Source organism: Manacus candei, unplaced genomic scaffold (genome assembly GCF_025592945.1).
Source record: "Manacus candei isolate 608988 ecotype Guabito, Panama unplaced genomic scaffold, ASM2559294v1 h1tg000019l, whole genome shotgun sequence".
In the NCBI taxonomy this organism is placed as follows: domain Eukaryota; kingdom Metazoa; phylum Chordata; class Aves; order Passeriformes; family Pipridae; genus Manacus; species Manacus candei.
The window spans coordinates 7,852,602-7,875,391 of NW_026138067.1; the positions used below are offsets into that span (position 1 = coordinate 7,852,602).

The following is a 22,790-nucleotide window of genomic DNA, read 5'->3' on the forward strand; positions in this document are numbered from 1 at the left end:
GACTTACTGAAGGAATCTTCACATATTTTTTAAGTCTTGTTTCTTGATTCAATGAAGAATACTGAGCTAAGTTAATGAAGGTATTGGCCCTACCTATTTAATCTATGTCCAGCAAGATTTGACAGGCATCAACATAAAATGTCAAACAGTTGAAATTTAAGGTTTTTTTGCTCTCAACCCCAACATAAACCAATAGCAGATGAGCCTCATCAACAATTTGCTAGTTGCTCAGTATACTCCAACTATCATGTTCTAGACTGCACACTATATATCTGGTTGGCATTAAAGTGCATAATGAAGAACATATTTACATCCTGTATTTTTCCAATTTTAATCACTATATTACAGGATTAATGGGCTTACAGTTCATGTCAGAAGCCAAATTGTTCTAATAAAATATGAAGCATTTATCTACTGAGAGGCTGGAAAGAGCGAAGTTTGTTTATTGCCAAATCTGAAACAATGCTAACTAGAGCATGTGTTACTTAATCTCATTCATGCCCATAAGATTTTACATGCTAAGACTAAGCTGAGTAAATAAAATTCAGAAACTTGAAGGAAATCCCATTCTCTTATTTTTATTGAGCATTAGTAACAAGCTTGGCTCTGTACTGGAAACCGCCTATTTTCCAGCTCACTTCAGCTACATCTAAGGTACCTTAGGCTTCTTTAATAATCTACCTAAGACATGAAAACTACTGGGCAAATAAGAAAAGGAAAACAGTCCTACCAGAACCCAGGAAAAGCACTGGATAAGCAAAGATTCTTCTCAAACATGTCCAATCATTACAGCATTTCACCTGGCACTTGTAAACCAATGGTGATACTCTAATTCCACTCAAGTCAGCAGAAGATGAGCCATTCATTTCATAGGACCAGAATTCTCCCTATATCTTTGCCCCAAGAAACTTACAGAGCAGTTTAAGCAAATAGAAACACGCTGCTCTAAAGTCCAGGCATGAGATTTTGATCACCATGTCGCTGTTTAGCAAGAAATCTTCCAAAGAACATCTTGGATAAAGGCACTAAAAGAAGAAAATATGTAAATCTAAGGAACAGATCTTCCAAGTTATAAACATCCAAACAAAGAAACTTAAGGCAGAATGCAAGCAAAACCACAACACTAGATAACACAACTGAATTTATTTCTAAGATGTGTAGAGTCTTCACCATTGTAGTGCTGCTAAAAAATGTGTAGTCCCATTTTCCAGAAAAAGAAAGGTGGATACAGGATGTGGGCTGAACATAATCATTGCAAAAAACATAATTCATAGAACTCTTTAAAAAACTCAAATTAATAAATTTTAAAATACTTCAAAATTTCCTACAAAGTTATCTTCCAAAACAAAAATGAACCAATGAAACCATTTTCAATAAGGACAGCTTTTTTGGAGGTGGGGGGCCAAGAAGGTGGTACTTCAAATAAATATGGAAGTTTCAGCAATAAGCTCAGAGAAAATCCTGGATTTTCAGGTAAGACAAAAGAGCCTATAGACACTTGGAAAAACAGTGAAGGAAGAATAAATGCTAAATACACTGTTACAGCTGCACATGACTGAGAGGAGGAGGAGCAAAACAATTTAACTAGAAATGGGGAAGACAGAAGAGCAGAATAGGTGTCTTCAAACATAGTGGAAAAACACTGGATTGAAAAATTAGAGCTCTGAAAATATTAATGTATCTGAGTTACAGAAAGCCATATGAAAAAGACAACCCAAACTGACTGTTTCCACACTACACAAACCTACATTTAGCTGCAGGACATCACTTTAATTCAATCCAACATCACTACTTTACATCCTGCATGTACTCGCCACATTCAAAACATCCACCAAATCTGTCATTCCCCTGTTGTCAACCCTAAACATCAGTCTGAGACTTCAAACAAACATGATGGACCAGACTTAGAAATCTTGAACTAGAACAGATGGAGCATATTTTCCGTCCAGATACATAGAGTTTTATCTCCACATCTTGCAGGAATACCATTAAAAATGAAATTAAATGTACTAGCTTCTCTATTTCATGTCCACCTAAGTCAGAGCAGGCTGGGTCTCATCCTGAAAGAAAGATACTTAATGACTACAGGGCTTTTTTAAATTCAAATGAGAATTCCCTTATAAAGAAGACAAAAAAATAAAAAATATATTAAATTTACCTGTGCACTCTGGGTGCTTCACATTCAGTACATTTCAGGCAGAAATTAAAATCAGTATTTGTCAAGAGACTATTGATTTTTTTTTTTTGTTAATACTGTGGAAATGAAAATACAGTCCTAAAAACAGGTCATATGTTTCTAAAAAACTAAAAGCCACTTGGCTCACATTACATAGATTATGTTTGCAATGTGAATGCAAGACTGTAGAATTAAAGGAAAGATAGTGGAAGCACTGAGGAGGTAAAGACAAACATGCTATATACTTTTTTTACATTCTTAATAGAAGAAATATACATTTTTTAATTTTGAGAATGCCTGAAAGTTTTGAAGCTATGTTTCCATTTTCAGATAAGTTAAATTTAATGTGTTCAGCTTAGTAACTAACTGTGGGCCTCTTTGAAACATTTTAATTTCACAGCTCTGAGGTGTCTCAAGCCTCCTCATTTTCAAAATCTGATAATATAATTACCTCATTTTGGAATGAAATAAAACATAATTTGTTTTTTTTTATGAGTATATAAATTGTTCTTACAACAATTAAGTCAGCCTACTGCAAATACCTACCTGCATATGAAGACCTCCACCCTTTGTATCTGAAAGTTAATAAAATGTCAGGATAAAACTCCATTTAAATACTTTCAGACACATATCTAGTAATGAAAAAAAGGCAGTAATTTCTGCACCCTGCTGAGCAGCGATGCAGAGTCATATAGGTTTTGCTGCCTCATCTCTGACAGACACGAGAACACAGAAGGCTTCAATCACAGAGCCAGCACTTTCTGAAGCTCAGATCATGCCACGAATGCCATGCTCTACATGCTAGTGTGTGCTCAGTCAATAAACTTGGAAGTAGGAAACTTATTTATTTGCTTATTATCCTTCATAATAACCATTTACATGCCTAGAGATTAGCACTCTAGGACCTCTTAGCTATACAAATCTGATATAATTTAAACTGCACTGTGATAAAACACTACCCTCTCTCTAAATCAGAGGAACTCAGGCACAGAAAGAAAAGACAGACTTGCAGTGCCTGCTTAAGCTGCTCAACATTTATTTTAAAAAAACAGAGAGAGTAAAAAAATCTTTGTAGAAACACATGCAGAAATCTGTTATGGGGTGGTGGGGTAGAAGAATCTGGTTTTAAACATACTGACCAGCTCTGTTGGTAAGAGAACCAGGCACCTTGGATTCAAATTTCATGCTCTCACCACTAAACCACAATCCCTGCAGAGCATTTAAGTAAAGCTGTAAAATGGAACATCAAACAGCAAATGCAAAGCTCTAGGATATACTTGAATACTATCAAGAGCATTCAACTAATCAGACTTCTTCTTAGCTAAATATGCATAAACAAAAGAGAAATTACTCCACACATCAGAATATCACAGGGATCTCTACATGGTTACTACAAGGAGAGAGGAGATAGTGTTTCTGTAACAAATTATGAATGAATGACAAAATCAAGAAACAAATAAACACGATAACAAGCACTGATGAAACACAAGTCAACTATGTTTGTGGCTAAACAAAATGGTTAAAGCTTAGTCACAACTTCATAACTTAGTGGTATGAGATGTAAATGCAAGAGAAAGATAACTCTAAGTAGTTCTGACATTAAATCATTTCAATATAAGTCTCTGGAGAGACATGCTATTCCTCCACAGCACTGCATTTCATTGTGTGCTTTTTCTCATTACATATCTGCCAGACTTAACTGTGACTTGAGGTATTTGTAAGAAAGATCAAGCCCAGAATGGCACATGCTATGCTGAACCTCACAAAAATCTAGACTCAATTACCATTTTCTGTAGAAAAAGAAACTTTGCAATGATACATGGAAACTGATATACTGAGCAAAAGCACTGCTCACTCCAGCAGCAGCCAATAATACTTCACAGAAAGGAATCAGAAACCTCTTTCATTTCCATGTTAAGAGTATTCCTAGTCTGCAATACTCAAGTCTGAACCTAGAAGCATGAGATGAAGTAGTTCCCCTGAAAAAAACCTATAATGTTAATAAGAAAATTTATATTATTATTATATAAAGTATTACCTACTTTACCATTCAATGGTCAAACCTCAGATTTAGCAGGAGTGGCTATAGTGGCCTGCTGTGGTGAACATCTATCTAGCTGTGTGATGTTGGCACAATTAGACATTTCATTTTCTTCAATCCCTATCTCAATTACACAGCAGGATTGAGTAAAAAAAGAAAATCACTTGAGACTTGTTTTTTCAAAGATACTAACATCCCCAGTTGTCATTCTCTTTCACTTTATTTTGTAACCCCAGGACTCCGTTTTGACACCTATAAGAGATATCCATCACTTCAGAGAGGTGCATGGGAAAGCATCCTGAGCACTCCAAAACACTATCGCAAAACAGAAGAACAAATGATTTTCAAAGACACAGGTAAGTCAAGTTATTAAGAATAAGGCCACTGGGTTTGCTAACCCCACATCATCAAAAAACTAATACCATGGTGGATGAAGTACCATTGCTACTAACCACTCCACTGGGTCTTCTCCTGAAATTTGAACTGTCAGCACATGTGTGTTTTTAAGCTGTCCACATCTATGGATATGAGCTACACGTGTAGCTGTTCATCAGCTAGTGTGCATACACTGAGCGCCCAGAAAGGATAAAAGCAACAGAATGTAAACGACAAAAATATTGACTTTAGTAATTAGAAAAAGCCAGCTGCAGCTAATAAGAAGGAATGTTAAACTGGGATTTTTTTTTTTAACTTTATTACAGCTGAGACACAGAAGCCAAGTAAATCACTAGACTCTTTCACTGTACGACTGCTGGTAGAAAACTGTGCACAGAAAAATGACTGTAGCTGATCTGGTAGGAACACAAGCCTTAAATGGAGGTCTTCGTTCAGGTCAAGCTTTGGCAAATTCTAATCCTTCTCAGGTGACATTACATGTATTCAACCACATCCAGCTGATCTCTTCAAATATTTTCCTTCCTCTCCTCCTTAAGCCTTCCAGAGTGTATTTAAGTAGCACAGACTAATGTTGTTTTACCCAATGAGCCTCATGTTACATCAGGCTCAATATGCAGTAGTTTCACTTAGCGGCTGCTTGGAAAGCTATTAAGAGAAAACAATATGATACCAAGTCTGTCTTCAGATTCAGGTTTAATAGAGTCCCATTTCAATCCTTTCCCAAAAGCTGAAAAAATCCCTACATATTGATGCTACTGCTAATGTTACAATAACTGAAATAAAAGTTGGAAACAGCAAGATTTTTATCAGGAGTCTGATGAAAGAATTAAAAGTAATGAAAGAGTTCTTAAATACAGCATTAGCAAAGTGAACTACAGCTCTTAAAAAAGAGAAATGCCTTTCGGTCTTTCTGTAGCATCTGACAGAAATATTGCACGAGACAACAATATCCCAGAGCAAACACTTCAGGAGTATCCACTATAGCTGAGACAGATTGGCAATACGCCCAGATTTACAGCAAAATGAGTGAGATCAGAGTTAGGTCTAGTATCTTAATCATTACATTCACAGTGCACTCTCTGGTATTTGTACATACCTGAGAGAAGAAAAATGGCGAAGCAAGGCACTCATATGATGCAAAATTAGCATGATATAGAACCTCATTTTTATGACAACTTTAAATGGCTCAGATCACCCAAACTTAGCTGTTCATCATTCCTTTGATTTCAACTCTTACCTTTAATTTCTGCTGTGCGTCATCAGCATTTTTTGCGTGGACCCAAGAATATAAGGAAAAGGGAAGAGGTAAAGCAGATACTATTTCATGATTTCTGCTAGAATGGGAGTCCTATTAAGGGAAAGTGACAGAGCTGGAAAGTCCTGTGTCACTACTGAATGCGAGGAAGCTTCTCTGGGTTGATTTTAGTACTCCAACAAAGTTAGGGTGATTGCGACTGCACGTGATTCAGTCACTTATCCTAACCATTCCTAAAGGCACGGGGGGTATTGGCCAGAATACTGCTGGCACAAGATGCAAATAACAAGACACTTTTAGCAGAAGAACAGACAATATCCTTCTCTTCTTGTACCCAAAGCTGATCAAAACTAGACTCCCTTTGACACAACACAGAAGTCTCTCTATTGGGTTGCTGAGACCATGCAAGAGACAGATGGAGCATGTGCAGCATGAATACAGGCAGATAAATGAGAAATTGTTGCCTTTCTTGCTCAAAGAGATACAGATGAGGCTGAACTTTAATCTGAAATGGAGGAAATACTTTTTTTGTGCAAGCACATGCCCTCACCACAGAGTGGCTACATAATCCAGTGAACACAGACAAGTCTGACAATCAGAACTGGAGACTGGATACCCAACTCTGCCTGAAACCATTAATAACAAGGTTATTCTATACCTCCTCTTTCTTGCCTTCCTGTGTCAGTTTTGCTCACCCGAATCCTTCAAAAGAAGTCTAAGACAAGTCTATATTTTTACTATTCCACATCTGTACAGCACTAGAGATACACACTGCATAGCAGTAGGTGGCCTACAGGTTCTGTTCACTTAAATATAAGTTTTGCAGATTTGCTTCTCAGTTTCACACCACACATATTGCATTGAAGCAGTTCATAGTTTTCGGTTTCTACAAAAATTTATATAAAAAACCAAACACAAACAAAACAGAGTAAACTTGAATCAAAGTAAGCTTTATAGCAAAAAAAAAAAAATCAGTTACTTTAAACACTACAAAAAAAAAAAAGATGGGTATTCTTCTCATTTTACTTCACAATTACAGATAAAAACATTTCCTAAAACTCAATTCCCAAAAAACTTAGAAGACCCAGGGCAGCAGATCAAATTCAGGAAACTCTGAGACTGAATAAAAGAGTTATGATAAGCACTTGTAATTCTGCTGTTTCATTATATTTAAAAAGAGTAACCATGACCCCACTGTCCTCTCAGCATCAGCAAAGATGCTGCATTCTAGCATACTGCAATAGTGCTATAAGAAATAGAGTTGGAAGCCAGAGCACCTGTCTAAAAGCACCAGTTCAATTAGATGATTTCATTATTAACATCCATGCTATAATATTAACATTTCACACTGGAAAGCTGCTTAGCATTTACATAAAAGAGGGATTTATTTCCTATTACAATTGTCATTGATTTATACGTGTATTAACCAAAAGTTTTACATGTGGAAAACTTTAGTTTTACTAACAATGGAAGCAATCCCTCTGACATCCTGAAGGTACCTTCTTACCAGGGATGGAGAATTCCCAACACTGAACCATGTCAGATAGAACCAAACAGGCAATTTACTCATGTAAAATCAGTATTTGCTGAGCAACTTAAAAAAAAGATCAAGACAGATACATGCAGGCCAGGTATATTTTGTATGGCACAGGCAAGGAGCCTAAGTTAAAAAACTGTCTTATCATCAGCTATTGCCACAGGAGCAGATCACAACAGCAAAGGCACACGACTACCCCACTGCAAAAGGTGCCTTCCCTTGGATGTCCCTCAGTAAATCAGCTTTCCTTACAAGTGACAACTCAAAGTAGGGGATAGGAGACCAATCATTTTGGAGAGGACAGGAAACCAGGTAAGACCACCTCCTGAGAATATTGCTGATGGAAGTAAAACATGTAACCTGATGAGGACAAATAAATAAGCGAATTGAAATGCTCTTTGGGTTTATGTTTCTTCCAAGAGTGAAGTATCTCAGATCACAGGCTCTTTGGAAGTATTTTGCAGTAATTGGCAAATGCTTTAAGCGAACTAAAACCAGGTAGCTGCTGTGTTGTTGTGCTGTGAACACAACCAAACACACCTTGAGTGCATCTCAGTGATTGTATCAAGTTACAGTTACTCTTGCTGAGTGAAAAGTGAATCCATGACCATCACATTATTAGCATGCACTGTGTAAAATGAGATGTAAACCAGGTCTGAACTAGCTGTCATGAAAGGCCAAAGAACATTTCTGCTATTGGAAGGAAATCCAGGACAGATTTCTGATTTCTGCTCTGGTGACCTTAGTTCAGAGGTTGTCCTCCAAGCAGGGCCAGCACTACAAGGCCTCACCTTAGCTGGGACCCTTACGTACCATCTCAATGTAGATAAAGCAAAAAATGATGAAGCTTCAATTCCCATTCAAAAGTGTCATAGCCACTTGCTTGCCAGTGGAATCACTGTGTAAGTTGGTAGGTTTATAATAAAACCATATTTTATCTATCAAAGTTTTTGAGTAATTCCAGAAAGAAGTAAGAGCGAATCAGTAACACCTATCATAACACTACTAAGCATAATTGCTATTTCAGTTGTTTCCATCTTGCTCAAGAAGTTTTAGTATGGACTTGATGGGTGTTGTCAGCACTGCTATACATGTGTGGATTAATCTGTGCGTGCACAACAGCCATTTGTCTGATGTGGCTAGTCTGGGGTTTTTTGGTATTCCAAAGGTGGCAACCATACGGCTGAGAAGACCATACATTATTGCAGAGTATATATTTGTGTGCGAGGTATTTCAGCCAGCATTTCAACTCAAAAAAGAAAATAATGTGTCTGGACCAGGAAGTTTATATTTTATCGCACCACTGCAATTCTCTTAACACAAATACACTTGTCCTTTGCAGTGTAAAAGTTTCTTCCCAGATATAAAAAGGCACAAACACTGTCTTCATTGCTGCACATGGTCTACTTGGGAATTAGTGTTCATGCAACTGTGCAATGATTAAAAAAAACTACACCAACCTAAAAGCCAACATCACAAACATTACTTATCTTTCAGATCCCTTTCTCCATCTCATTACATCTATGTTTGGGTCTGTTTTTCATCAAGATGGAGAAAATCTTGACAATTCTCAAAAAAAAATATAGACAAAAGGTTCTGCAAGGTAAATTTGAGACTCCATCCCTAAACCATATGCTCTTGATTATTTTTAGATTTAAATCCTTGAGAGCAAAAATTATTTTTAAAAACAGAAAATCAGAGTAGAAGTACTTTCATATTATTTTGGATCTGTTAACCATACGTGAGATTTGCTATTATCCTCTTCAAATAACATTGCATAATTCCATTGAAAGTGGGGGTATTTTTTGAAACACAGTTGCAGAACTGCATGTCTCTTCTAAATACTTTATGTGTTACCTGCAATGGCTTACAATTCCCTAGTTAGAGTCATACAAATATCCCATAGAAACAACACAAAAGGAGTGAAAGCAGACAGCATTCCCTCATGAAAGGGCAGTCTTACAGATGCATCAAGTACCTGGCTCTACAGAAACTGGTGTTTCAAAAAGAAATACATAACTAATTACTGAAACAAAGAGCATGAAGGTTTTTTGCACTTCTCATCAGATCTTAACAGATGGTATCTTAAAAACTCCCACTGATCACATAATTCAGGTATCTAAAATACTAGTTGCTTCTTCCCTTTCCCTTGCAAAATTAAGCTCTTCCCCACACTACAGTTTTACTCCTTTTTCTATATCCTTATCTATATCTATGCATTTCACAGCTTGCACATTCAAGTCCATAAACAAGAGGAAATGTCAGAAAATTTAGCTGCCGATCTTTTGCATGTCACTTAAAAAGAAATTTCAAGCCACAAATTTTATTTAAGTAACAAGCAATTGCATCAAAATAGCGTAAGAATAAAGCAGAGCTATATAAATTCATCGGAATGTTTCATTCAAGAATATTTAGGTACAAACACAAGGATGAGGCAATGTGATCTGTACATATCCAGAAAGTGCTAGCAGCTGCTCCATGGACCACAGTTTGACAGACAAAGGTCAGAGATGTGTGTAGCTGTTTGAAATCAAGGTACTAAGATACAGCAATCCCAAAGTAAAGACATACAATTAAGGTCTCAAATCCTTGTAGTCTCAGAGGAAGAACTGGAGAGGAAAGTATCATGATATTCCATCATTTCATGAGAGTTACAGTTTTCATCTCCATTCCATGCTCAGAACACGGATTTCACATCAATTAAGAATTTTTAAGTAGTATTATGTATAAATACCAATCTCTTGTAATTCCTTCTTCCCGCTCCCAATCTCCACTGCAGAAACTGCACTAAAAAGATGACGTTAATTAGAATGTTGTCAAACTCATTCTTTCACTCATGCCTCTGTGTTTGACACTGTGCTGCACCACTGTCTGCCTCTTGGGGGCATACACTGGAGAGACCACCACCCTGATCCCTTTCAAACTCATTTCTCCTCAGAGTTTTGAAAAAGTATTAGTGAAAATGGACAGGATGGTTCATGTCACGGTAAACCCTGTGAGAGCTCAACAGCCGGGTGTAGAGACAATAAAGTGACAGAGCTTCAAGTCAGGCTTACAAGTGACTTTACCTCCCACAAAGTTCAGCAAGCATAACAGTAAGTGGCCTTTATGTATGGAGCTGTCTAGATAAAGCCAACATGTAGACAGGAGAAATAGCTCTGTATCTGCCTTATGGTGCTCACAAGCAAGATCCAATTGACGCTTCACATCCTAAGATGTATTAGTCAGACTCCAAGTATTATAAAGTCATACAAAGCCTGTTCCATGCTCTATACTGATTACTTGGGAACAGGCTTAAACCCAACACTGCTTCCCAAAAAGTGACAGATTTACTCTTCATACACAAAATTACTTTGCAGCACCACAGTGATGCTTACCAAAGCATTACATTTGCTGAACAAGTACTACAAAGACTAATTTCAGTGTCTAATGCAGCCCATGATGAAAGGATCAAGCTGTTACATTTGTGCATTATCAACAGCCAAAACATATGAAGTCATGCTTTTCACTAAGAAAAGGATTAGAAAATACTTGTAGCCTAGAAAAATACAGAAGGTTCTCCAACTGTGCCTGAACAAAACTTTGAGGTGAACAGAAAGGGCATGTCTGAGGAATTTAATTTATTAAAAAATATCTGCAGCTAAATAAATGCCTAATATAGGAGAAAACAGAACTTTCAGGGACTGTACCTGTCAAAGTCAGGAGCGGCACCAACAGACTTTAATAAAGGTGAGGAGATTGAATGTGGTGGATCCCTTCTCATTTGGGGCTGATTTCAGCTTAGTTCAGTGGCTAACAGTGAAGATGCACACATCTGAACTACACTTTATCTATACGTAGAGGTAATCAAGTCATCTTTTTTACATTTATTGAATTTAGGGCATGCTTTATCTGACCAAAGGCAGGCACCTACTGCTGGCTAAGTTAAATTGTACCAACAGCTCAATGAACTGTACCAACTAGTACTACATCAATCAGAAAAGAAGACACTCATGTTCCACATAGTTACATGCAGTCACACAAATCCCATCCCTCAGTTTATAATCAATTATACGTTTTTGGAAAGGATGTTATGGTCAGCTATAAGCTTTCAAGTTTGGTGTACAGTGCACTGGGAAATGTTTTCTGCCTGTGGTAGTCTGCAGGTTTGACTAGACAGTCCCTCTAATCTATAGTTAGCTAAAGTTTTTGGTATTAAAAATAGCTAGATGATCAGAAATGAAATGCAGACCTTCATGGGATAGTCAGACTCTTGGTAGAAAGAGCAAGAGAAAGAAAAAACCCAACAAAGAAACAGCCTACAGAATGACCATTGTTTATTTCTTTATGCCTTGAATTTTGATAGCAAACACCTCTTCCACTTTCTAGTTTTTAAATAATTTCATATTTTTCATTAGAGGCAGATTACATAAACAACACCATGCTAACATACTTTATCATAGTAATTATTCTGGCCTGTATATTGTAAATTTGGTCTACTCTGGCCTCCAATAGGGAGACATGGAGACACACCACACATAACACTGCTGCTCCTTTTGAGAACAAACACAGACTCATTCTTGAGAAGAAAAGACAACGCAGAAAGAACCGTGTCTTGCCAATACCGCCTAAGGAAACATTCTGCTGTGCCTTTTGCAACCAGACTTGTCTATCTCACATTGGCCTTTTTAGCCATCAGTGCGTTTGTAGTAAGTGTGGACAGAATCCTTCTCAAATCTTCGTTCACAAAGACTAGCCAGGATGATGATATTGTAAATGAACACATTGAACTGAGAAACTGCATTATTGCTGTTATCACCGTAGTGTGCCTATGTTAGTATAGAAACTCACTTTTGGTATCTGTCATGCATTTTGAGCTACTTTAGTGACATTTTCAGCCAAGCCTTGGAAAATATACACCCCCTCCTTCCTCAAAAATGGGAAAATGTAAAATTAAGTCAAGTTTATCAAGTACACAAATATGTGTGCTTGATATATGTGCCTCACCACAGGTAAATCTTACCCCAGGTTTTAACACAAAAGCATGTAAGCATAGACTTCAAGGTGTGACCAGGCACTCATCTACGCCAGCATCCTAACCCCAAGTGACCTATAATGGAAGCTAAAGGGATGGATACAGGCAAGGGAAAGCACACACACAACACTGTGCCAGCACATGCTCCCCATTTCCAGTTTCCAAATAACGGGCCTTGAGACACTTAAAGGTGTCAGATGCATATGACTTGCTCCAGGGTATCCTGCCTGGCCTCTGGTTGCTCAAGAAGATCATATACATACCAAGCCCAGAAGCATAGCTTAAATATCATAAGCAGCACTACAAACCTAGTTTGTGAAGTTGTATCAAACACCCAAATTTAGGTGTCTGTTTCAATGGTGAATCCTGCTCTTGGTGTTTGGAGCATCTCTTCTGCAAATCTTCACAATTCACTTGAACACTGCTTATCCTCAGTAATGCTCCATCATTAGCTAGTCCAGTATTCAGTCACTCACACAGAAATTCTGACTTCTGGCAGTTTAAGAAACTTCCTCATACGCACCAAATAAGGTAGAAGTAGCCAAAAGTTTAAAAGTTTTGACTTTTCAGTGATTACAGTATTAGGATATTCTTACTGCTGTAGTAATGAAGTATGTATAAAGAATGTTTAATTATTAACTATCTTAAGTTAGAGTCTGAGGGAAGAACAGAAGCTACCCCGCAAAGCTTTTCTACTGATCACAAGAACCTTGAAAATTACCCCTTGAAGTACTAACATGTCTCGGTTCTTTTACAAGTTCTGTTACAAGCAATTAATGTAACATCTGAGGAAAAACATTTCAAAGTACATCTTCCACATAAGATTCTAAGCCTTAACCCACAGACAAAAAGTTAACTGTCCTCCAAATGTAAGACATGTTTAAAGTTCAAAGAGAAGAGGACTGAATTGCTAAAATATTTGGATACCGTTGGACAACTAAAAGATATTCTTTGTAGTATGACTTTTTCCTTTTTTTTTTTTTTTTTTTTTGAGATAAATTACTCTTTAGGAGCAAGTACAGCCCTTGTAAAAGTAGATGTGATGTTTATTTCAGTCAAGCATTTCCAACACAGGTTCTTTTTCCCTAATGCTCAAATCATCTATCTTTCCCAAAGCCTGACCACACAGTCCAGCTGAGACAGGCTCCAAGATTATTCCCATCTCAGGTAAGTACCCTGTTAGGGAAGCTAAATCACAATCACCAATATCCAAATAGATTTTTCTTTTAGTTGAAAATCCATGTAACAGCTTCCTACATTAATAACAGGTTTGTGGTCAAGATTCCCATCTTACATCAAGATGATAAAGATTTAATTGATATAATTTTGATCCCAGTGACTGTGCCCCTCCATATATGTATATTCTCCTATAAACACTGTATGCAAAGCTATATTGAGATCTGAGAAACACTCATGACATTTCCTTCCCCAGGGTCTCCTATTTCTACCTGTGGGTATTTTGCCACCACCACTATCACTACTAGTCACTCATTGCCACAAACATTACACCTTTACGTACCTCTAATACAGCGTGAGCATCTAGGAGATGAGTATTCACCTTAGCCCTTATGACACCCCATGAATATGAACTAAACAGAATGACAAGTATTTGACAGCCACAAGTTTTCTTTGAGTTCTTGGATACAGGCAACTTCCAGTTTCCCAGTATGAATGTGTCCCATTCACATCTCTCATTATTCCAACATTGGTCTCACCAACTCGAGAGAGCCTCTCTGTATTAATCTTGAGTCTTCCCATCAATACAGGCACTGCTGTTACACTGACTTTTTTTTCCTTGGGGAATTTTGTTAGCATCTATTTTTTGATGGCTGTTTACAAGAATCCCTATATTTTCTTCTGTCAATGCTTTTGCGGAATACCATCACTTCCTGCAGGAAGCCAGCCTGGCAGTCTTCATTTCTATGTACCCCAATCTTGACTTGTGGTTCTCTTTGGAGAAGTTCTTTTTATTATGTCTCAGACAAGGGAAAAAACACTAGTTTTTCATGCACCCTGTGATATTCAGTGAAATGCTAAGACATGAAGTTGCCCATCTTATACCAACTGCTAAAGAGAAATCTGAAGAGATGAATTTTCCTTGTAATGACCAAGCAAGTAGGTATCCAAGAGAAACAAAAAATCAAATTATACAATTCAACAAGAAAGGGAAAGATTAGGCTAAGCCAGCTGTGAGATTACACCACTGACCTTTAAGATAGGTAACCCTTAAACAGGTTTTAAAAAATCTTCTTCAAGAAAGGCAAAAAGGCCATAATTACCTGCTCAGGGCAGAAACTTCCAGAGGGAGAATTTGCTGGGGTGTTTTAAGGAATGTAAGGTTCTGCTCTGAGCAACTAGGCAAAGCAAAATTCTAATGAGCTGCAAAAGTAACTGAGAGCAGCAGTGGAATAAGGAGAACCTGTTAATTATTACACATTTATCCAAAAAATTTTAATGAAATGACATTGACTAACACAAGTTAGTATGAACCACATTGTAAACCTTAATTTTTCATTCCACTTCTAGTGCAATGTTGCAAGCCCTGGTTTCAGAAAGGGTTGCAAGCAGAATGGGAATGAAGAATTCTGGGAACATCCCTCAAATTTACTAAACTCTTCTTTATTAGAGTATTCTACACCAGCTACAAATCAACACAAATGTCAATACAGGCGTATATACTTAAAGTTTATTGTACATTTAGCTGCTTTAAAAAAAAAATCAGCTACACATGATATTTGCCTATAATTCCAGACTGAATGCAATTGATTCCTACCACACAGGAGACTTAATCTATGCCAAAAATTGTATTTCATTAAGAAAACGATATTATGGAGCATCTGAGATCATGTAACAGACAAAAGAGTATGCCAGAGAAATTTTAACTGCCAGTACCCCACAGTGACTGCCTGATTATTTGCAGATGGGATATGGAAAAATTGTGAAATTATTGGAATTTTGGGTCCTGTATGAAAGCATTACTTCAGACTGCATGTGTCATGGCAAATGTCTATTATAATTTGAATACATTCTTAGATTTTGTTTTCAGTGCTTAGAACTGGCTATGCTTACTTTTTTAGACTTACTAACTGAAAAAGACTGCATTCTTCAAAGCTCAAAACAAAACCCTTAGGTGATCACACAAAACAGTGCCAGTAAGTCAACTGTCAATACTGATGGTATTTATCCAATAATTAAACTAAAAACTAATTTAAATCAATCTCCTTTGGAAAAGCCAACTGTTCAACAAGCACAACAATTGGTCTAAGATCAATCAGTGAACATGAGATCAATTAAAACCAGCTTAAGTTTTTGTAGAAGGACAATTCACACAACTCGAGTTAGATGTCTATTCATTTCAGTACTCCCACAATGCAGTCCTTAAGCTCTGTTGTAAAGCAGAAATGCCACTATCACACTCCACTGTCTAGCCAGCACTCTAAGTAGTTCCACATTTAATTAAAGACACAGTATACCCTTTGTTAGCACAGATAGTCTGGTCACTTTAAAAGACTACTATCGTTTTAGCCACACACACAGAAATTAAATTCTGGAAACCATCTGTTGAAAAACCATCAAAACTAAATTGCTTTACAATTTTATTTGTACCTACTCTGAAAGTAATATATGCATGAAAGTACAAACTATTTTCTTCTCACAGTTTTATTATTATTTGTACCAGTTTAACACTGGAGATCTTAAGTTCCTCCCCTTCCAAATAATACCACTAAAAGTGCAGTTCTTTCAGAAATACGGATTTCTCAGCAGCTTGAGCCACCTGATTTTCAGCTAACTTTAGAAATGGGAAGAGGAGGCATCGCTGAGAAAACAACAGGAAAAGGAATAGCAAAATAATTCAGAATATGTGGATAATAAAACCATTTTATAATAAGGTGAACCTCCCCACCGACCCACCAGAAGAAAACCCAAACGAAGCCACGGCCAGGCTGCCAGCCGGGAAGCGCTGCAGTAACGTCTCCGTCCACACGGGAGCTGTACTGGCACACTGCACCGCTCCGGCTGCGGAGCTCCGGCACCTCGACACCAGCGCTTTAAGGAAACAGATCAAGCCCAACGCACCGTTTATCTCTTTTCCTTAGAGGGATCGGGACGTTTCCAGCAAAGTTGGCGGCACAGAAGTCCCCTGGGCGCTGGGGAAGGTGCGGTTCGCTCGGCCGGCCGAGCCCCGCGCCAGCGGCACGGCGGTACCGGAGGATAAAAGGGGACAAGCCGCCTTTCTGCCTCGGAAACGCGGTCGCTCTAAGGATGGTCCACGGAAAGCAGCCTCCAAGTCCGTCCCATGGACACTCGAGTCTGAACTGTGCGGGCAAACAGCGAGCCCCCGGCCGCTGGGAGCTGCTGGACGAGGAGCGACGGCGGCATCAGCGACGTTCCCTGCTCCTGCGGCCCCTCCCGCGGCGGGAGCTCCCAGCGAGACCCCGGCCCCGCGGGGAGTGCGCCCACCGCTCCACATCCCGATCCCCGGCAGCCCCTCGCTCGGGCCGGTGCTTTCCCATCGGAGCTCACACCGCTCCTCCCGCTGCCGGCCCGACCTCCCCAGTGGGAGGGCGGCGAGCAGCCCCGCCGAGGGGTCGCCACGCCGGCTCGGCCCCGCGCCCCCCGGCTCGCCCCCGCTGCTGCCCCACGTGCCGGCCTGGGGCCCGCGGGGCCGGGGCGACTCTCACCTGCCGGGGAGCGGCCCTTCCCGGGCAGGGAGAGACAGCAGCGACGGGAGCGCAGCCCCCCGGCAGTGCCCGTCTCCCCACAGGCGCTCCCGCCGCTGCCCCGGCCGAAGTCCCGGGCGAGCCGGCGGCGCCACTCACCTCTCTTGCTGCGTCTCCAGCGGCCGGGCTGGCAGTGGCCGTAATCCATGCAGTTCAGGATGATCAAGGCAAAGGAGAAGAGGCGAAACTGCATCCTGGGCCGCTGGGGTGGGCAGCCTCCTCCGGCGGCGGCGAGGGGCGGCGAGGCCGGCGGCGTGCGGGGCGAGGAGGGGCCGGCGGAGGGTCGTGGGGCAGCGGCTGCCGGAGGGGACCGCAGGAGTTTATACGCCTCTTGCCGCCCTTCTCGGGCGCTGTGAACTCACCGCCGCTTCCAGCATCTCCGCTGTGCTGCAGGGAAAGAGAGGGGGGAAAGGCTTGGCCCCGGGCTCTCCTGGCTGCTCGGGCTCTCCCCAGAAACAAACAAACAGAGAAAAAAAACGCAGCCCAGGTCGGGGCAGGAGCGGGGCCGCAGAGCGGAGTCACCGACAGCCCCAAGTGTGTCCCCGACCGGCGGGCGAGCGCTGCCGCCCCTGACCCGCGCGCCCCGGGACGGGCTGTCAGCCCGGGGACAGCGCTATTTATCCCGGCGCGGGGCTCCCCGCCCACACGCGCTCAGGTCGCGGGCACAGCGGGGCGAAGCCGCCCCCAACCCCCCCGTACCTCCCGCGGCGCGGCCCCGCGGCCACCCCGTCCCGCCGCCGGGTCCGGAGCGCGGCCCCGCGCGGCGGGGCAGCCCCACGCGGGCCGGCCGGGGCGCGGGATCGGCGGGGGCTGCCGGGCACATGCGGGCGGTGTCGGCGGCGGGCCCCCGCCCGCTCCTTTTATGCGGCGGGGCCGTGCGGGCTCCGCGGGGATGCGCGGGGCCGCGGTCCGGGGGTGGTGCCGCCGCCCCGGCCCTCCCGCCGCCCGGCACAAGCGCCGCCCGCCCCGGCCCGCGCCCCCTCCCCCGCCGGGCCCGAACGCCAACCCGGCCCGGGAGCCGCTGGTGCTTTTGCCTGAAGGCGCTTCCTCGGCGGGCTTCTCCCTCTCCCCGCAAAGCCTCCTCGTCCTTCCTTTGCCTTGCTTACAGTTTTAGGAAACCTACTCCTCCTCACTTCTCTCCTTTCTTTTTTTTTTTTTTTTCCTTTTCCATTCTTTTCCATTTCTTTGCTTTTCTTCCCTCAGTGTTTGATAATTATTTCTTTCACCCCCAGTTTCAAGACCTTTACTCATTTATTTTCCCCGCCTTTCCTTCTGGCTTCCTAAAATCTGATCTCACACGTTCCAAAGTGTCTTTGGAAACACCACTTTCATTGTCCTGGCAAGATGGCTTAGAAGTGTGAGGACTTCAGTCAGTGATTTGTAATGGTTTCTAGCCACCTCTCTGCTTGGCAAAGGTATTGTAGAGCTAGTAAAATGGGAACCCCAATGGTACAGATAAGGGAGGCTGATACAAGGGAGAAGACAAGAGGTTCCAGGTAAATTTATCTTTGATGCAGGAGGGTCTGTTAATTCCTCATAGCATCCGCTACGCTGACCCCGCAGTGCCATTTTATTTCTCTGCTCCTCACTCACAGCCTGTTCCCCAGCATTGCAGGTATCGACAGACCGTGACTGCTTGCTTGCGGTGCTGAACCCGTTGTGCCTGCCCTAATGAGCCCCACAGGACCCTGGACACTGTGGAGCAGGTGCAAAAGCTGGGAGACAGCGTGGGTCTCGCACAGCTGGCGCAAAGCCAGGTCTCATAAACCCAGCTGGATTCAGGCTAGGGTTCTGCTGGGTGTTTCTGCTCTTCCCTCCCTCCCTCCCCCCAACCCCAGCCCCCGCCCCCAATAATTCTGGTGGTGAAATACCTGAGCTGCCTCGGGATGGAGCCAGCTAGGTTCTCACAAAAGCAGATGTAGTCTTTCCACAGCAGAGCTGGCCCTAGAAAGAGCATAACTGCATTCATGTGGCGCTGTGCCTGAGCTAATATATCATATTAGACTCAAGCTGGCTCTTCATCCACGGCCTGAACAATCTAACCACAGATAAATGAAGTCTGACTGTATGGTGCTTCCCATACCATCCTGAGATCTCAGAACTTTTGACTGTATTTATCAGTATAATACTCCTCTGGAGCACAGAAGCATCAATATCACCAGTTTCCAGACTGAAGACTGAGTTACAAAGAGAGTAAATAACTTGCCTGAAATCAAAAGTGTTGTATGAGACAATGTCAGAACTGGATCCTGAGTTTCCCAAACTCTCCAATATTTCTGTAGCCCCTGGGCTGCCCTTCTTTATGCTTATCTACTCTACAGGAGTAGTAATACACTAGATTAATCATTAGTGTCAAATGTAAAGATTATTTAAAGTCACATTGGATTAGGGATTGAGTGCACCCTCAGAAAATTTGCAGATTACACCAAGCTGAGTGGTGCAGGTGACACACCTGAAGGATGGGATGCCATCCAGAGGGGCCTGGACAAGCTTGAGAAGCGAGCCCATGGGGTTCAACAACACCAAGTGAAAAGTCCTGCACCTGGGTCAGGGCAACCCCCAGTATCAGTTCAGGCTGGGGATGAACAGAACAAGAGCAGCCCTGACAAGAAGGACTTGAGGGTGCTGGTAGATGGGAGGCTGGACATGAGCTGGCAATGTGCGCTCATAGCCCAGAAAGTGAATTGTATGCTGGGTTGCATCAAAAGCAGCGTGGCCAGCAGGCTGAGGGAATTGATTCTGCCCCTCTGCTCTGCTCTGGTGAGACCCCACCTGGAGTGCTGTGTCCAGCTCTGGGTTCCCTAGAATAGGAAGGACATTGACTTGTTGGAGTGAGTCCAGAGGAGGGCCACCAAGATTATTGGAGGGATAAAGAAGAGATCTTCTCCTATGAAGAAAGGCTGAGAGAATTAGGTTTTTTCAGCCTGGAGAAGAGAAGGCTTTGGAAGGGACCCAACTGCAGTCGTCCAGTACCTGAAGGGAGCCTGTAAGGAAGATGGAGAGAGACTTTTTACGAGAGCCTCTAGTGACAGAACAAGGGGGAATGGCTTCAAACTGAGAGTATTTCTAGACTAGATATTAAGAAGAAATTGCTTACTCAGAGGGTGGTGGGTCACTGGCACAAATTGCCCAGATAAACTGCCAGGTAAGCTTCCACTTCCCTGAAAGTGTTCAAGGCCAGGTTGGATGGCATTTTGAGCAACCTGGTCTAGTGGGAGGTATCCCTGCCCATGGCATGGAGTTTGGAACTAGATGAAGTTTAAGGTCCCTTCCAACCCAAACCATTCTATGATTTTATGATATAAGAGTATTTTCTGATGAAAAATCTTTATTTATTATAATTTTCATTATGGGTTTACCGTGTATGAGATCCCACTGTGCTATGCAGAGCACCTGTACCTTTCAGTGTTGTCATAATCTAAAAATTACAGAGATGTGACCTGTCAACTAATTAATACAGAACTAAGAACTGGGTCAGTTAAGGTCACTCTAGCTCAGTGTCAGCGGTATCCAAGTGGATTTGGAGTGGATGATAAGGGAAAGAGTGCCAAAAGTAAGACATGTATATATGTGGGTTGTGGACTTTATTTTCCCCAATCTACTTACACAGTGAAACTTTCTGATAAAACTTGTTGCAACAGAGGCCATAATTTATTTCAGTGAAGGATGTTTACCAGCAACTGGAGTTCTCCAAGATATGTAGTCCCCATATCCACTCTAAGTTCATGTGGCAGGTTGTGTGGCCCAGAGGGCTGAGGCTGAGACTTTTTTTGCACTAGCAGCATCTTTAGAGTACATGCTTACAATTTTCTGATGCAGAAACAGGAAGTGTACCAACATTCTAGAGATCCTCCCAAGCTGTGATAAAAGGGAGAAAGAGATCAGACTACAAGAAGGGGAAATCAAAAATAATGTTAACTGCACCTTTATGAGGACTCCAAGAACTGATCTCCTTACTGTTTCAGGTCTACAAACTCATAGTTATGGGATTTTGACTCTACAACAGTTATCTGGAGGTGAGGCTGGGAGTCCTTTTTGCAAACAGTGATATCAGGACTACCCCACTAACACAACTCCATTTCTAGATGTGTCTGAAATGTATAAAATTATAAATGGACTTTCTGAAAGGTGTCCTGCTGACACTGAAGATGACTGAGGTCTCTCAAAGTGTAGTACTGGGTTTCAGGGGAAACAGGTCTCAGACATCTCCCTGTTTCTTAAGGAAGCACAGCCTGTACTCTTCTCCAGCCTGGGCCCCTTTGAAGGTCTCCCAGACCTGGAAAGTAAATATCAGGAAAGTATCTCCAATGAAATTGCTGGACTTTGCAAGCAGGAGTAAGCCTGAGAACTGAGTTTTTCCTGTATGCAGTGGGGTAGGCCACAGCCCTGATTGGAGCCAGCTCTGCAGAGGAAGCCTGCAGTCAGTGCTGGTTGAGGTTCAACATCCAAGTGTGCTAGACCACCCACGAGCAGCCCACACAATACCTGGCAGCACTTGCCATGGGCTAGCATTCTATCATACCATGTAAGTACAGGACATAGCTGCTTGATGTGATTTACATCAAGAGACAGTGAACGGGAACACGTGCAGGCAGTGAGACACCACTGGACTGTAACAGCCAGGCAGCTGACCTGGAGCAGGTAGGAAACACAGCTATGATGACTTTAAAGGATTATGAGTAATTACTCTTTTCTTAAGTATTTACCGAGAGCTACTTGTAAGCATGCTGGGCTGCTAAGGAGACAGTATGAAAGCACTTGTATGAACGATCCAGAATTTAAATGATGGAGGCCTGCATCCTGGATCAAATGATGATTGGAGGTAAACTCTTAGTAATGAATCAGGTACGATAGGCAAAAAATGCTTTCAAAGAGAAGACAAACAGCTTATGCTTCCTATTTTGAGGAGGAATCAGTGGAAGTATGCAAGGCAAAAAGCATTACAATCAAAATTAATGGCCAAGAACACAATGAGAGATAGATAGCAGGCTAAACTGGATTTAAATTCACAGAATACAATGTTGCAAAAAGCAAGATATTTGGCAATAAGAATCTGGATCATAGTTTTGAGACTATGATGGATGGAAAATTCATGTTTTGAAGCAGGCTGCATGGAAAGAATCTTCTTTCTAGATATAGACTAGTTATAGTTTAGTTGTCAAATCTGCAGGTAAGTCTCAGATAGTGATTAGTTACCAATACAGAAATAATACCTGAATTAGTGTTTTCAGAGAAGACTACACAAAGACAGAGGATAGAAGGAGAAAAGAAGAGATATATTGAAGAGACTAGTCAGTCCCTGCCAGAGAGCTGGAAGGTGGCTGAGGATCACCAGAGTATCCCCTTTGGTGAGCTTCTGAAGGAATGTTAACAGCAAACAAAGGCAGAGGAAAACAAGAAAAACCACAGAGCTAATGGAGAAGAAGAACTCAAGCACACAGCTAGCTATTTATGGTGGTCAATAAATCAATAAGAATTAAGGTAACTTTGAGATGTGATTAAGAAAAAATTATTAAAGATTTTGTGAAGAGTGATGTCAGTGTCTTAGAAGCCAAATCAGAGTCTGTAGAGCCCAGAACATGTTTACAGTCAGAGGGAAAAAAGTCGGGGGTACCAAGAGACTAAAAAGCAGAGGAAGGAAAAGTACTGG

The 22,790-nt window shown here is 41.6% G+C and overlaps 1 protein-coding gene across 3 annotated transcripts in view; it reads right to left on the reverse strand.

Annotated features, from left to right (window-relative positions):
• The window catches only part of RSPO2 (R-spondin 2), a 102,504-nt gene extending 84,556 nt beyond the window's left edge, over window positions 1–17,948 (reverse strand). For 2 of the 3 annotated variants that reach the window (XM_051785188.1, XM_051785187.1), the window contains exons 1-2: window positions 17,840–17,948; window positions 17,240–17,527 (exon numbers count right to left, since the gene is read on the reverse strand). In XM_051785188.1, coding sequence (XP_051641148.1) covers window positions 17,240–17,333 — 94 coding nt within the window. In that variant the 5' untranslated portion in view covers window positions 17,334–17,527; window positions 17,840–17,948. Of the gene's footprint in view, window positions 1–17,101; window positions 17,153–17,239; window positions 17,528–17,839 lie in introns of those variants that run through there. The other variant, XM_051785190.1, reaches the window with a different exon arrangement.
• Between the last annotated feature and the right edge of the window lie 4,842 nt (window positions 17,949–22,790).